Genomic DNA, 17,955 nt, shown 5'->3' on the forward strand with positions numbered 1-17,955 from the left:
AATGCTTAATAAAAATTAAATAAAACCCCCATTATTAGTGTTTGTTATTTAGTGTTGAAAGCATGTTCTCCACAATAATGTGGTTTTCTTCAGAAGTTATACTGTTGCAGTGGTTAAGAGCCCACTGGCCACAGCTGGACTCTTAAGAATGGTCACTAGTTTCATTTTAATGACTGCTATAGCTAAGAACCCTAAATCTGTTATAGGTGTAGAAACTTGGCAATTGCACTGAGTTACTGTTTATTTGTATATAAGGAAACAATATGGTTATATTCCATACACACATTTGACATTTTTTTATAACCTCTACTATTCTTCATGAATTGGTGGTAAATCTATGCTGTTATATGTAATTTAGAAACAATGTTTCCTGTGACCAATGGCCCATTCCTTTATATCAAGGATGTAACAGTTGAAAATATTCTGACAGGAGAATGATTTTGCCAGAGATGGTTGAGGTTTTTCACTGAAGTTTATTTTTAAGGTATGCCTGTCTGTAGGCATTCACGGAGAACTCACGCGCAGCCTCTATTTCTTGTCACATAAATCTCTAGATGCTTTTGCTGTCTAGATGACTTCCTAAGACTCGACCAAATGATGCAGGAATTAGATTAACTTCGAGTTGCAGTCACACAGCATCGTCTGAGCTTTGGTGAGCAAACAACTGAGAAACACTGACAGCACAGCTGTTTAAGTAAGTGTGTCTGTATGGGTGCATATGTATATGTGTACATGGTATATAAACACATGTGTCTGTATTACTATACTATACACAGATGTATGTATGTGTGAACACATAATGAGCATGGACATATTTCCTCCACAAGAAAAATATGTCATCTGGCATAGCTGTTGTCTGCTGTTCCGTGGAACAATTCAGGTAGCTAGTTCCTATTTTCTGAAGTAGATATTGAACCCCAGGTTACAAAGATCTGACCATCACCACAGAAGTATTCTATGTAAACAAACCTACCTTACGTTATTTTGAGTTATGTACTTACAGAAACTAAATATACTTCTAAATCTTTCCTACGATAATTCCTTGCTCTACTCCATGGAACTCAATATATTTTCCTCTCTCATGTTTTCGAACACTTCAAATGTATAATTAAGTGTCTTCAGTCCTTCTCAAGTGATGTCTGCAGAGAAAGCTTATATGCTCGACTGGTAAATAAAAAACCCGATTCTGCAGTGAAAAGAGCCAGAAAGTCCTTTAATTTCCAGTATTGAATATTTTTTTCCAGCGTAATTGTGTTCATTCTGAGTTCTACATATTTCTGGGTGACCTCCTCCACAGAGCACACAAGTTTTCTGAGTTTCTACTTCTATTTCTCCCAAGACTTCCAGACTCCCCCAAGTGGATATCAGAGAAATTTAGTCTGCTTCTTCTAAAATAACCGACACTTCATAATGAGCTTTAATCAATACGCATCAAGTATTTTCTAATTGAAGCATGATACGTGGAAAATTTCTTTTTATATAAATCTAACACTCCCCTGCTATAACCTATAATTTATAATTCACTCACATGACTGTCACCTTTTTTTAGCCAGACTCCATCATTGTATCTTCTTTGAAAAAGTGAAATCAAACTGTCAGCTTCATTTAAGTACCATATTATGGCTTAGAGGGAAGGGGCGGTCATTGCTACCTAAAATTCTGTATGTAGGGCACACATACTCAACTGTATTACAGTTGACTCACGGATAAACAAGATAAACACCGTTTATATCGGACTGCAGTTTGCTCTGTCATAGGGACATCAGAATGTCTGGAATCTGCTTTAACCAATTAAGCCTTTCAAAGCAGAAGGAAAATAAAGCCTTCAGTAAATCCATTGAAGGCACCATGTCCCAGCCTCCCATGCCTGGTATCGATCCTTTTAAGTGCAGACTAATGAGTCCTATGGTAGTAGCAGATCTATGGTGTTTGTATCTGTGGTGCTCTCACTTCACCGCCTCAAAGGAGCTAAACTTACAGACAGTGGATCACCTGGGAAGGGTTAGGATAGAAGCAATCCTTGCTGATAGCTGCCTTGACCCTTTAAAATCCAACCCGAATCTCTCTCCGCTGAGGACAGTAGACCCCATTCCCTACTTTCTGTGACAAGCACAGGAGTTTGCGTGAAGGAGCTTTTCCTTTCAGGTCGCATCTAGGGCGAAGGCTTCTGTTTTTGTTCAGCACCTCTCTTGCATGGGAGCTCCTGGCAGTGGCTTCTTTTGCCGCAAAGCATCCTTTTCCTCTCAGCTTTGGCAATTTAGGAAGAACTGATGCTCCCAGGGGAGGTGGATGAGGGGAGAGCGCCAGGAATGGGAACGCATCCATCAGGAGTCCCTGCGTCTCCCTTCTCCCCACTTCCACTCGCGTCGCCACAAATCCCCTCCCCCAAGCTCTCAGCACATAGCACTTGTGATACGTGTAACTGGGGGCGCGGGGGTGCGGGGTATTCACCCTCCGTACAAAAGATGCATCAAAGCGCAGACTCCCCTAAGCCATACCCAGAGGCACCTGGCACCTGCCCCGATTCGCTGCAATTGGAAGCGGATGGCTTGGGTACTAAATTATTAATTTATTTATTTCCCTTGCTCCCCCGCCCGCACTCCAACCCGCAGAGCAGAAGCCGCGGTCGCGTTGCTCCCCAACCCCCCAACCTCCGCCCGCACCTCTCAGGAGTCTCGCACTTGTAACCGGCCGTCGCCTCCCGGCCCCTGGCGGTCGCGACGCACTCCCACTCGTGGCCGGGCTGGCGCGGCCGTGGGTCCTGGCGGCGGGGGAGGCGGGGGGGAGGTGGCGGGTGACAGATGTACTCCTCTGACAGCTCTCAGTATCAGCCCAGTGGCTCCCTGCCATTGGCTCAGTGCGATGGACCGGCAACGCCGCGCACTATAATAACACTCATGCCTGCCAGTGGCAGCGACTGCGAGTGCGGGCGCCCGGCGCGGGGGATGCTGCGGCCGCTGCCACTGCCGCGCGGGCGGCTCCCGCTGCCGGGCTGCGCCCTACCACGCGGGCTCTGACCGCTCCCGCCCGGTCCCGCCCAGCCCAGTCCCGCTTGTGGCTGCATCCTCCCCTGGGGCTCCTCGTCCCGGTTCCTATCTCCAGGCAAGCACTGCGCCGGAGCCCAGGCGAGCGCGGCTGGCATGCGGAGGCGGCAGGGCGCGCACCGCAACCGGGCATAAGGAACCCTCGTGCCCGCCGCCAGCGCACGGTCGGCCGATTGCCCTGCCGCTATCCCCAGCCCACCCTCCCGGCCCTGGCTGCGGCTGCCGGCGCGGGTGTGTGGAAGTGGCGGCTGCGGAGGAGAGGCGGCGGCTGCCCCATGGAGTGTTACTACATTGTCATCAGCTCCACGCATCTCAGCAACGGACACTTTCGCAACATCAAGGGAGTTTTCCGGGGCCCTCTCAGCAAGAACGGGAACAAAACTCTGGTAATCTCTCTCTGTCTCTCTGCGTGTCTCTGTCTCTATTTGTCTCTCATCTAATAGAGCATATCAGGAGGAATGAGTTGACTGATGGGTTTGGGAGCTTTCGAGTTGTTGTTTGGAAAGATTTCATTTATTCTATTTATTTATCTGATGGGCGTGGGATGAGAATCGGGTGTAGAAAAAAAGGAATCTTAGGAAAGCTCTGCATGAAGGTTTTCCTGACACTTCATGAAGCTCTCTGTCAACCACACGCCACAGTGTTGAAGATTATCAATCTCTCTCTTTTTCAATAGGACCTCCTAAAAATAGAAAGGAGCCCTAACCCCAAGTGATCCTGTGACATCTTTCAGTTTAGGAAGCTTGAAGGTGAACGGAGGTCTGGGTTGTCTGTTGGAAAAGCGAGCCATGTGGCCGGTGGCTTAGGACAAGTGGCTGGATTGAGTGAGGGTCTCAGAACGAGTTTATTTCTTGGCCCTTGGCTTTTCACTGAAGGACTGACAGGAAACTTCTCTCCAGAGAAGTTGTCTGTACAAAGAAAAGCAGAATATTCCTGTCAGCCTACTACTTTCAGCTTGTCACTCTTTAGACTTGAGGGATATGGGTGGAAGGTGATCAGAAGTACAGACAGTAGGAAACATGTTAGAAAACAAAACCCACACAGCTGTAACCACTGAGGAGCACAGTTTGTCCTTCAGCATCCAGCAGGAAAAGCACTCTTGGTGGAAGATATCCTGAGCAGAGAGGGAGAGAGAGAGAAAGAGAGAAAGAGAGAGAGAGAGAGAGAGAGAGAGAGAGAGAGAGAGAGAGAGAGAGAGAGAGAGAGAGAGAGAGAGGAGTAGCTTCTCCAAATCCTATCATCCACCTAGCCCTTACAGAACCCAACTCGCATGGTCAGGAGAAGTCCATACTTCTCCAAAGGAAGAGAGCAGCAACATGGAGTTCTTTTAGTATGAGTGCTGAGAGTCCAGCCAAAGTCACTTGGTGAACGTGTAAGACTTTCTGAAGTCTGTGCCCACCGGCAGACTTCGCCCTAGATTTCTCCTAGTATTCATCTGAAAGGATAGAGTAATTCAAGGACACAGGTAGCTGGAAAGCAAATGCAGTTTTCTCAATCTCAGACTCTTTATATGTTTCAAAGTGCACATACATTAATTAAGAATTCCCTAAGATTCTTTTTCGAGAATGAAAAGTTCTCACTTGAAGTTTCAGTGGATTGAGACTCCCACAGGGTGCATTTGATGTACTCTTTGATGTCTTTATTGTTAAGGATGTGTTTATAGGCTCTTTTTGTTGCAAAAAGAGCGTATGCTTCGGACTTCTTTAGTTGAGACCTGTAGGGTAGTCAGAGTCTAGAAGGATTATTGAAACTGGGCTCTCAGAGAAGTCAGCTAGCTCACATTTTAAAGAGAAAAAGCTCTTTCTTCAACATTATACATTAAACTGAGTTTAATTTAAGGGCAACCAAAAGAACTAGACAAGGGAGATGTTAGAATAGCCAAGAGTTCGCAGAAAAAAATGAGCAGTTATCTACCAGCCCTGAACTTGTTACACTGCTGTGTATTGTGCTTCTTCAGTTTCCTTGGGATTTCCAGTGACTAGATTTGCTAGGGATGGCTTGTTTGCTGTGTACTTGAAGTTAATGAATTCTTCATCACTCATGTTGACAAAGAGCAGGTTAAATAAGAGTTTTGCCTGTGTAACCTCATGATTAAAATGAGCACATTAAAATCAGTCACCTAAATGAAATGGATAAATCAAAATATATGTAGATGTCAGAAGCAATAAGCAGGAAGATACACTATTAAATAAAGCTCATAATGTTTCTTATGACTATAATGACTGAAACTTGTAGGGGTGTTCATGACAGTCCTTCCAGACTTTTATAAGCTGTCCTGTTTGAATTTATTGTGTGTGTTTCTGTGTGTGTATTTGTGTGTGTGTGTTTGTGTGTGTGTGTGTTTGTGTGTGTGTTTGAGTGTGTGTGTGTGTGTACTTCATGACTTAAATGTTTCCATTTGTAGTCAACTCTATTTAATACATGTATATGTATATGTGTCCTAAATGCTTTTTAATGAGTTTTTAATGAGTTGTCATAAGAAAAATGGGATATATGCTTATTCTTAAGGATAATTAGAGAGTCTAGTTATATTGATAAGGAATTATCCTAATTAACAAAGTCTTGTTCAACTTATATAATGATATGTTCTTGTCAGCATCTAGAATTCTTTGAGCACTACTATTTGCTGTATTTTTCAATTAAAAATACTTTGTCTAGAAATTTAAGAAATGTGAAGCATAAATATTAGCCTAAGCTTGGCATATACCATGCAATGAAAAATTTCAAGTAAAAGTTTATATATTTCAGGCTGTCTGCTTAAATGTTTTAGTCTTTAAGTTAATAAATTGTTGTACAATACATTAAATCCTGCATTCATAAATCAATAACATAGAACTTTTATACTCTTTTATATTTTAATTCCTTATATAGAATTTCACCCCTAATATAAAGGAATTAGAAGGATGTCCATGTTTTAGTTCAAGAAGATACAACTTAAAGCTATTCACAGAAAAAATTAAATTTCCCCCAAGAAATTATTTTCAGTGACCAGTTGGATAATGAATATTTCTTAATTTCTTCAAATTTCTGATTTAATAAAAGTTATTATACAACTTACACTTATTTTGAGATTAATTTACCATATAGAGCTTTTAATATGTTGTGCTATTACAAATAAAAAGTTACTTGCAATATGTCCAACTTATACAGATTTCAGTGTCATCGGTTTGTTGCTTCTGTCCTATATACAATAAAGCACATATATTAATGAATTTAATGGTGACTATGAGGAAGTCCAATCAAGAAATTAACTTCTTTTCCTACTAAACCTGTGACTTCCTATATAAAAAATGGCAGCTCTCCTGTAGTACTCAGATCTCGATGAGAAGGTATGGTTGTGCATGTATATATACATTTATCTGTACCCCACTGTAATGCCAGCATTTCACAATCTTGAACCTATTCATGAAATTTTCCAAATTAGCAGTTTTAATACATTCAAAAGCCTCCATTTATATCATGTCTTGAAAACAAAGAATAGCAAAGTGGTTACTTGTTTCTGTTACAGACTACATCATCATCTTTTGATATAACTTAATTTCATGGAATGAGAAATTAATCTTTTATTACTGACACAAATTATTATGGGTAAAGTTTAGGATCTTAAATAAACTTTTTGATCTAAGCGGTCTGTTTCCAATTAGTTTGCCCTAGAAACTACTTTTTGAATAAAGTCTTTGTTAATAGAATTTTGCAATTTATACACAGAAATTATTTGACCTATTTATATATTTTAAATGTTTTAATATATAATTAGATATGCAATATATTTACATGTAATTTCAATATGATGTATGAGTTTTAATGTTAGGAATCATAATTTCACTTAAGAAACTATTGTGTCATGTTTAGTTGAAACCATTTTACTTTTCCTCTTGTTTCTAAGTGCAAGGAAATAATGCTAAATTAAAATTAAAAAAATAATTTAGATGTATTCTTATCCAAGTGGATAAGCATCCCTAACTTTGCATCAATGTCTTAGTTCTGTAGGATGACCACCATTTTTGATATGGGAAGTCCCCAGATAAGTAAGAAAAGAAGTTAATTTATTGATTGGTCTTCAGCTATTACTATTTAGTTTTTTCAAGTGCACTGCGATGCTTCAAAGCACTGGCTTTCTAGAGGCATGCCAAACAGTCAGTGTGTAATGTTCCTGTTCATTTTGATCCTGCTTTAAACTTTCTTCCCATTTTTGACATATTTTATGCTTCCTGTAACTCAGGATGTTTACCTATGTATTAATTTTAAAGTACAAAATATATTTTTATTTCATTTGTAGGTGTGTATATTAGAAGTGCAAAAATTTAGGTTGACCTTGACATACACCGTGCAGTCTTTTGTCATTTAAACATAAATTAACTTCCATGTAATTCACTTACTTTCCCTGTATCTCCTAGAGATTATGACCGAAGGGTTTCATTGACTCACTGAAACCTATTGTGGGTGCATCTTATGGCTTTAGGACTGAAGATACAAATTGCTGAGTTGGTGACATTGAAAAATTAGCATTGATAGATTACTATCTGCGAAAGAGTTCATGGGTGAGGTTGGAGTCAGGCAGTAGAGTAGCATGTCCACAGACATCAGCTTCATGAACATGCTCCTACATGTGGTGATTACATGTTCATGAAAGTATATTTTAAAAGCACGCATTCAGTATTAATGACTGTGTTGGGTCTTACTTCTCTGAGAGAAATGTTCCATTTACTCTGTGGCATTATTTTAGTAAAACTTTATAGCATGCACATCTTTGGAGATATTCAAATGAGACACCACTAATAATGAAAAGCTTATTATCATGACTCAAACAAATGTGTGAGCTACTTTCAAGAGGACATGCTGCCATTAAATAGTTAAACGGCTCAGTAACTACGTAATTTGAGTAGTTACTTAGAATTTTGTCTCTACTCCTCAGACATGCACCAATATTTTGTGCGTTGATGAGGGTGCCAATTGCATTTTAATTTAAAATTCAGGAAAGCCTAGTCCAACAATTTAATCAGGTTTTATATTGGAACCACCTTTTATTTATATTTATATTATTTATATTTATTGGGGCAGTTTTTAGAATAAAGTATTTTTAACTTCAATATCAATTAGAAATTATATTTTCTAGTTTATCATTTCTACACTGCTTTTTGTTTCTTTCATTATTTTGAGACAGAGATTTTCTTTTTTTATTTTTTTTTATTTTATTTTTTTAACTTGAGTATTTCTTATTTACATTTCGAGTGTTATTCCCTTTCCCGGTTTCCGGGCCAACATCCCCCTAATCCCTCCCCCTCCCCTTCTTTATGGGTGTTCCCCTCCCCACCCTCCCCCCCATTGCCGCCCTCCCCCCAACAATCTAGTTCACTGGGGGTTCAGTCTTAGCAGGACCCAGGGCTTCCCCTTCCACTGGTGCTCTTACTAGGATATTCATTGCTACCTATGAGGTCAGAGTCCAGGGTCAGTCCATGTATAGTCTTTAGGTAGTGGCTTAGTCCCTGGAAGCTCTGGTTGCTTGGCATTGTACATATGGGGTCTTGAGCCCCTTCAAGCTCTTCCAGTTCTTTCTCTGATTCCTTCAACGGGGGTCCTGTTCTCAGATTAGTGGTTTGCTGCTGGCATTCGCCTCTGTATTTGCTGTATTCTGGCTGTGTCTCTCAGGAGAGATCTACATCCGGCTCCTGTCGGCCTGCACTTCTTTGCTTCATCCATCTTGTCTAATTGGGTGGCTGTATATGTATGGGCCACATGTGGGGCAGTCTCTGAATGGGTGTTCCTTCAGTCTCTGTTTTAATCATTGCCTCTCTATTCCCTGCCAAGGGTATTCTTGTTCCCCTTTTAAAGAAGGAGTGAAGCATTCGCATTTCGGTCATCCCTTTTGAGTTTCATGTGTTCTAGGCATCTAGGGTAATTCAGACAGAGATTTTCTATGTAGCATTGTTTGTCCTAGAATTTTCTCTGTAGAACAGTTTGTCCTTGACCTCTGAGATCTGTTTTTATTGCTGGGTAGGGTTTCTTTATTATTATTATTATCATCATCATCATTATTAATTATTATTATACATTTTATTTGTTTATATTTCAAATGATATGCCCTTTCCCTGTTACCCCTCCACTAATCCATCATCCTATCCCCTCCCCCCCCTCTGTGCCTCTATGATGGTTCTCCTCCACCCATTCACCTACTCCTGCCTCACCCCTCCAGAATACCCCTATGCTACTTTTTAATATTACCTTCTCAAATAATGACCACATTTAACTCTATACCACCTATAAAAGTTTCCTATAGAGATATAAAAATTAATTTTCTGTTTCTGTGTGCATCCTACCTTGGACCAAATCTAAGGAAGCCTACAATCTTAACATCACTTGAAGAACATTCATAATTTCTTCCCTCTTCAGTTGTCGCATTTGGTTGGATTGGTTGGCAGGAATACCTACATCAGATACGTTAGGCAGCGTCATAATAAGAAGCATATACGCAACACAGGATGATACATTCCACATTGACAGTAACACATTTTACCTGAGAATATAGCTCAATGGTACATAACAAAGCTAACAGTCATGAAGTTTTGGGCTTAATTTCCAACATAAAAAACAATAAAATAAAATAAAAACATTTTCAGTTAGGCTGCCAGTTCTTTAGGTATTTTCTTATTGTTTCTAGTCTTTTCAAAAGTAACTCTAGATGCAGTTTTATGTAGTCATTCTTCAACATAATTTGAGTGAACCTGAAACACCTAGTTTATTTAGGTGGAGACCAGTTTACTATTAACCTTACTGTAGATAGTAGAAACTGAAATTTAAAATAAATTCTGAAGATGCTACTACATTGTGATAGTTTCCTCTAGTGAACTATGGATGGAAGGTAGTCTAGTGAAGAATGGTGTGCTCCGGGAGTTCGACAAATTGCTTCAAAGAGTTTAACAATTATAATCTCTGGTGTACTTTAACTTAAATTTAGGAAGGGATTTTATGTTTCTGTCTATCACATTTTATGGTGCCAACCACAAAGAATATAATTAAAGGATAATTTTGTTAGATTTTTCTTTTTGAAAATTCTATCTTAAAATCATTTAATGTATTTCTTTTGATTCTAAAAGGAAGCCTTGCATCCAAAGCAACAAAACAACAACAACAACAACAACAACAACAACAACAAGCCAAATGCTTATACTGTATAATGTCTTTCTGATGGTGTTTGTAACTGGCAAGGTTTCATTAATTTTTATAAATGCATTGTTCTATACTTTCCAGCACAATGTAGGACAAAGTGGGGGTAATAAATAATTAATACTCTTAATCTTAGTTGTTAAAGTAAATGTTGTCCATTACCAGATGTACTATTCTGAACTCTTAATAATGGCTTGGCATCTTTGGAAGAAAGGTACAGACTTTCCTCAATGTAAGTACTGTTCATATACCAAATGTTTGCAGTAGTAGAGCTGTGCTTCAGTTGTTAGCAGTCTTAGTAAATGAGCTATGTAGAATTCAATGCACTTATTGCTACTTATCGCCCAAATGCTAATCATATTGTAGTAGTTAATTCTGTAAATACAGTTAACTTCTACGCTATTAATTTAAAGTATTTTTTATTAAATTATTTTATTTATTTACATTCCAAATGTTGCTCCTTGCCAGTCCCCCATGCCCGAGTTCTTTATCCCACTCCCCTTCTGAGAGGGCGCTCCTCTACCCACCCAGACATTGATTTAGCTTATAGAAGCTCGCTTCATACTGTTTGTTGATAGTATTTCAGATCAAACACTGATGATTCTTATATACTTTTTGATTTCTTGGTCTGTTCCTGCTCATTTCTAGTCCACCATCTATTTCCAGATTTCCAACAGCCCATGCACTGTAACTACAGGACTAATTCCTTCATATTAATCTTGTGTATATTGACGCATGCACTCTGCCATGCACAAAGAAGTCTACCATTTCTTTGAATTAAATTACTTGAATAACTCTGATTTACAAAACCTCAGCTCATAAAATGTTTTTCAATAGGGCAAACAAAATATGCAAATACAAAGGTGATAGTTGGATGAAAGATGATGTAGGTGAGTTGATGTTGGCTCTAGAGGTTAAATCAAGAGCTGATTTTGACTCTTTCTGCTATTTATAATAAAGCTTATGATAATTATTTTAAATATATGAGCATCCCATTTCTTACTACTATAGTATGCCCTGTTATCATTGTGCAAAACATAATCCTTACTCTCTGTTGTATTCCAACAGCCAATGGCACAAGCACTTCTTGAGGTAACATATTAAGGCTAACTATAAATGAAAGAAAAATTATACTTAACCTTTAGTAGGGTATAACACTTGGGTAGCATAAGGGTTTTTCATAAGTATGTTTTAAATAGAATTGCTTAAAATAAAGATTTTCCATCTTTCAAAGTAAGTAATCTTTATGAAAACAAAGAATTGTGGTGATGCCCAGCAGCCGAAGGATACCAGGAACACAGTTGTAGTGGAAGGATGTTGGTCAGCCATATTTGTTTTTACAAGGTAAAATTTATTGTGGGAGACATGTGAACTCTTATGAAGAGATCTCAAGACTTTTACTGTGATTAGAGTCTGTTTAGTATTTTTCATGTTGATGGAAAATAGAACAGACTAGGAAAAACAAGTTTATTTTATTTGTGGGTGAGTTTATATAGTAATAAAAACAATGGTTTTGCTTACTTCTGTGATGAGATAGGACTAAGTGGCAGTCTAGATTATCTTAAAAATCAATGTATTCCTAGAGTGAAACCTTTGATGTTAGCCTGACTTCTTAACCTAGACAAGCTCCTAGGTAGAAACTTCAATTTTGAGTTTCCGATAAGACAAGGAATGCATGATCACAGAGAGAAGAGTAAGAGGAGAGGTTGATCAGAGTCCAGGAACCCAGACAAGGATCAAGGGCAATAGAGGAATGTGAATTCATGGTAGCTCTTTAGGAATGTAAGAGTCAAGGAAAAGTACTGGAAAGTGTCACTGTGGAATGGTGGAAATATTTGCCTCCCCACCCACATTCATACACTGTCACATTTATAGATGACTTTAGGAGTTGAAACATTCTCCTATAAAGCCAGAATAGTGATGTTTTCAATATAGACTTTAAAGTGGAATAAAAGTCAAAGTGTCAGTTGAGTAAGAAATGGGAAATTTTTGAGACTTATTGATAATAGACCATGGGCCAACAGTTTTAAGTCCTATGAAAGTATAGTGAATTATATTGGAAGTCATAGTCAAGATAGGGAATGAAAGCTAGGAAGTGAGGGAGATGTGGAGAATTCTGGATTTTTTTTGTTTCTTTGACCTTTAAAAATATGTTTTGTAATTAAGATGTAATTATATAATTTTCTCTATTAGCTCCCCCCCTCCAACTACTCCCATGTCTCCCAGTTCTGTCTTACCTTGATAGACTCATATCTTGATTATTATTTTCACATATATAATTATATAGTCATAATCATACAAATGTATAAATACAACCTGTTGAATCTATTATTGTTTGTACACACGCAATATCATGTCTGATGACTTTGTATTGGATAACCAATCAGGAAGCTCATCTCTAGAAGACTAAGTCTCCAAATTCTAGCAGGTATTAGTACCTGTTGTCTATAGGTGCAAACCCATGAAATTTCCTCTTTCTGAATTAGTGTTTCTATTGTTGTTGTCCTTGTTCAGGCCTTGCTTCGGCAGTCATTTCTAGGCGACATAGTCTCAACACCAACTTCCTGTTCCTCTGGCTCTTACAACCCTCCTGTTGTCTCTTCTTCAATGCTCCCTGAGGAGCCTTAAGTGTTCGCTGACAAGCCTTAAATCCAAGAGCTGTGTTGTATATATGTTCCTTTGAGTGGACTCCCCATGGTCCAATCTATGGATGTTTGTTTCTGTACAGTTGTAGTTTTCTGTAATTTGCAAAAAAAAAAAAAAAAAAAAAAAAAAAAGCTTCTTCTGTGGGGAGTGCACTTACCTGTGGGCATAAGAATAAGGTTCAGAATGTAGTCAGAAACTAGGCTGGTCTAGTATAGTGCCAATATAAATTCTCTTTTACAATCTACGGTATCATTAGCTCCAGGTAGTTGTTTAGAGGTGTCCAGTACCAGACCTCATTTTCCTGCTACTGAGGGCGCTTAAGTTTGATTACACAGCTATTGCTTCCCAGCAACATATGAGTGCTACTGTTTTACCTTTGTGTATATCCTGCCATACTAGTCATTATTGTGGGCCATAGGCTTCACAGCTGGATTAAAAAGAAATGGTTTCTTCCCTGTCTTGGCAGCTTGCATAGTACGTCCTGGTACTATGGAAGTTATACCACAAGAAGAAATTATTTATCCTATATTCAACTCAAATCATTTTAGTTCTGTGATCTAAGTGTGAGGTTTTTTAGCTAGAGGGGCTTACTTTCAACCTCAAAAAGGCAATCAAGTGAACCAGCAAAACTCTACATTTTTGAGAGTCAGTTGAACAATCCTGACCAGCATCTTGAGCAGATAATTTATTATGCCTAGTGCTGTGGTTTTTGTTACATGTACATTGTGAAGCATTGTCAGTCCCAAGTGGCATGGTTTCCTTTAAACTATACATATGTATACCTATTACTTTAATTTATTGTAGATAATTTAGATAAATATGAAAGGACACGAATCCTTGAGGATTTATCAAACTTTAGTTTTGTCTATCTTTTCTCCTTCTCCTAATCCCCTCTTCCCTTCTCCTCCTCCTCCTCCTCCTCCTCCTCCTCCTCCTCCTCTTCTTCTTCTTCTTCTTCTTCTTCTTCTTCTTCTTCTCCTCCTCCTCCTCCTCCTCCTCCTCCTGCTCCTCCTCCTCTTCCTCCTCCTCCTCCTCCTCTTCCTCCTCTTCTCCCTCCTCCTCCTCCTCCTTCTCTTTTTTCTTTCTTCTCCTTCTTCTTCTGTACTGACCTCCAACTCCTTGCTTATGAGAGTTCGCCTCCACATTTTCCTTCCCCCTTCATATCTCATGAATTTCTTGTGACAATCAGTGTAATTTAAGGTCTACTTAGGCTAAGCTTTGGTAAGCCTGTAGTAGAGAGCAGAGGTGTTAGGATGGGGGAGGGTGACAAACAGGAGTCTTGTCAGAAGCTTCCAGAGTCTCTGTGCTTACTTTTTCTCTTCTCGTGAAGCTAACTCATGTATGATTTCTTAGCTTCTCAGAGCTTTGCTGGACCCTGTTGTATTATTCTGAAAACAATTTCTATTCTGGCTACAAAGATTGACTTTCCAAATTTAGTTGCTTAGGATTCAAATTATTAACGATGACAAGTTCATTCATAGTCCATATTGTTTCAAGCTGCATCAATGATTGATTATAAACTTGTTAGCCTAAGTAACCAATATTTGTTATCTGGAGAACACAAGGCTGAGAATTCCCAGATGAAAATGCTGAGCACTGTTGGTGTGGTGAGGGCTTTTGTTTTGCAACATTTGTGTGCTCACATAGTCCAAAGTGGAGAGAAATGTGAGCTTATCTAACTCACTTATCTTAACTTATCTTAACTAACACATACCCGGGATGTGAAAGATTCATGATTGCAACCACTACTCCTAAAAAAATAAACTTTCTAATGGCATCACATTGATAGGAGTTCAATAAATGCATTTTGGGGACAAATGACAACCCATACTGTAGTATTTAGTATGTAGTGTTTCTCAGGCAAGGAATCTAAAAACATAGAAGTCCACTTTAGAAACTATTCGATATCATGAGTTTGGCCATGTACCTTACAAAGTGTATTAAAAGCCGAGACTTTGAATAAATTATTGGGAAGGATTTAAAAAGTAATAAATGTTTCCTGAGTAATTGTGTGTGTGTGTGTGTGTGTGTGTGTGTGTGTGTGTGTGTGTGTGTGTGTTCTCCTACCAGCGAGAAGGGAAGGGGGTTAAATACGAAGCTTTCCACTGTTTAATGAAAATGTTATAGAATAATTCCAGAAGTGCCCTTGGACAGGCCAAGGTCAATGGTAACTGTGGTGTTCTGAATATGCTTGTCCTAAGAAGTGGCATGATTAGAATGTGTTGGCATGTTGGAGTAGGTATGGCCTTGTTGGAGTAGTGGTGGCCTTGTTGGAGGAAGTGTTTCAATGTTGGGGTGGGCTTTGAGATCCTCCTCCTACAGGCCAGGACAATTGGCTCCTGGCTTCCTTTGGATGAAGATGTAGAACTCTTAGCTCCTCTGTCACAATGCCTGTCTGGATACTGCTTCCAGCCATGATGAAAACGAACTGAACCTCAGAATCAGTAAGCCAGCCCCAATGAAATGTTGTCCTTTATATCAGCTGCCTTGGTCATGGTGTCTTTTCACAACAATAAAATTCTACGACACACTTCTTACATATATGTATATATCAATAATGCATGAAACATCCCAGTTTGCATGGATTTTAGACTAAATATTTTGGAGATAAATAAGAACTCTAAGGAAACTTTCAGATATCAGTCATTTCTTTAATTCATAAAGTTTATTAAACCATTCAAAGCTAACTGCTTAGGAAAATGCTTGGGGTTTCTTTTGCCGTCTTCAGTGGTTTCTGTGTCCATGGTGGAAAGTCTTCAATGTCTCATCACTGAAGTTCTGATGTTACAAAATTAATATTTACACTAGGGGGCGGCATAACATTTCATCTTGCTTCACGTTTCAAACAATAAATATCCCCAAATTAAAAATATGTCAAAAATAATTATTACAGTTTTAATAGTTAAAAGTCATACTAAAATTTCATTATAAAAAGATGATAAAGATGTTATGTGTTTATTATATATTTTATTCCAGTGCTTACCCCCAGGTTAATTTATGACAATTCTCTAGCTTAGTTACACATATTATATATAGTAAAATCATGATAACATGGAGTGTGTGTCAGAAAACCATTGTCTTAGTTTTGAAAGTGTCAGTTTTGCATCTTGAAGTTAAAGTTTGTGGGTTCTTCCTAGTATTTTCTATATAGTGGCTTTATAATCTTCAATGGCATATTTTAATTTTAATTAATTTATCATTTAATTCCATTGAAATTTGCATGGACTGCTCAATTATTCAAAGTTAGAGCAGCATAATGACTGTCATTTTTGAAAGAAAAACAGCTAAAATATGAGAGAATATGTGAAATTATGAAATTCCTTCCTTTTGTCCTACCGTCTCCCCAAGAACCTACAGAATCAGTGATGTCTCTTCTATTTTTATTAGCATGTATTTCTATAGAAAATGACAAGTTTCATTAACTTTTATGCATCCATTACATGTTTAATTTTTCATCATCAAAAATAATAAAGGAAAAATATATGAAAATATTTGTGAGTGAATAGTTTTAGCACTTGCCAACCATTCCTCTAACAGGAGGAATTAACCTTTCTTGAAAGAAAGGGGGTGATTACATACAATCACATCGGTGCAATTCTACTGCTAATCACTGTGCAATTATTGATGCAGCATAAAGGAGACATTTTACAGATTATCACTTAGAAGAATGGATACTATGAAGCCAGCTGTCATTAAGACACCCGAGAGACTAGTTTACACGTAGGCTGATAGTAACAGCACCTCAGAAATGCACACTGTTATTTACTTCCCTTGCCATGTCCTATAGGATGATATGAAAGCTAATTGTCTTACTAGACAGGGAAGGGGAAGTAAATGGCAATGATACATAAAGGTAAATTGATTATCTTTGCTATAATACCTAACATACTTTAATGACAATAGATAATGTGAGAATGTTGTTTACTTGTTATATGTAATCACTCTAATTAAAATACTACATCGACAATTCAATTCACATATGCTTTATAACCCACTGATAGTTTGAATGACCATCTTCTTTTGTCTGTTTCCTAAGTCAATTTTGGATGATGTGCTTTCACAGGTTCCAGGGAAGACAGACAGGCACAGGTACACTCTGAGAAAAAAGTCTTTTTCATTTCTTCCTGTTTTCCCTCTTGCCTTCTAGATGTTAACCCTTTCCTCCTACTCATGTTTCCACCTTACGCTTACCTCATTATAGAAGGAAGTGCTGTTTTTCTGTCAGCCTTTAAATGTAATGTTTTCCTCAGGAAATCCATAGAATTCTAGAAAACCTTGGCCAAGGCCACTGTGAAAGCATTCTTTACTGAAAACAAGAAATCAAAACAAAAAAAGGAAATTTTTAATTAATCTAGCAGACAAAGCTTCACAGTGGTCATGATTCAAGAAATTAGAAGGAATGAGGATGGGTGTGGAGGAAAGGAAAAAGATAGAAGGAGACAGCAAAGGGATTGAAGGGGGAGAAGGAGAAAGCCTATTTAAGAGGAATGCCAGGTTTTCTGAGAGCTGTATTAGCTTAAATAACAGGATGACTACATGTCAGGTTTACCCAGCACCATGCCAGTTTATGCTGTGATGCTGCATGTTTGTTAATGGCATTGTTCTTAAACCTCATAATTATTCTCATTTAAATGATAACCTACACAGACACTTGCTAATTCTAGAAGTAGCCACAAGGGCAGAAACGTATTCTCTATGCTGGTTAGAATTCTTTTGGGTTTCAGCAAAGATACCATCTGTAAAGCATGTCTTCACAATACTCAATTATTTTGTCAGCAACCTTAAAGTTAGTAATAGAGAGTAAAATAGTTAATATGATTGTTGCCTCCTTCTTTCTAGCAATCTAGTTTACTCACATGGTGGAGAAGGGCTATTCTGTGACAGGACACGATGACACAGTCAATTGAAGATTCTCAAAGGAAATTTCAGAGTTGTTGGGAGAAAAAGGAGGCCACAGAGTGTCTTATCACCAGCCACAGCTCAGCAGAATCAAGCTAGCTAGCAGCAGAATTTTGGTAAAGTAAAATATATGTTGGTTTCTTAAGCCCAATTCAATAAGGTGATATTAGAGTCTGCCCATTTTCTAATAAACTTTCAATCA

The 17,955-nt window shown here is 38.4% G+C and overlaps 1 protein-coding gene across 1 annotated transcript in view; it reads left to right on the forward strand.

The window, feature by feature from the left end:
- Positions 1-2,912: 2,912 nt before the first annotated feature.
- Positions 2,913-17,955, forward strand: part of Zfp804a (zinc finger protein 804A) — a 234,473-nt gene continuing 219,430 nt past the window's right edge. The window contains 1 exon segment of the mRNA NM_001429845.1: positions 2,913-3,430. Coding sequence (NP_001416774.1) covers positions 3,320-3,430 — 111 coding nt within the window. The 5' untranslated portion in view covers positions 2,913-3,319.

Source organism: Rattus norvegicus, chromosome 3, assembly GCF_021556685.1.
Source record: "Rattus norvegicus strain SHRSP/BbbUtx chromosome 3, alternate assembly SHRSP_T2T, whole genome shotgun sequence".
NCBI classification, from domain to species: Eukaryota; Metazoa; Chordata; class Mammalia; order Rodentia; family Muridae; genus Rattus; species Rattus norvegicus.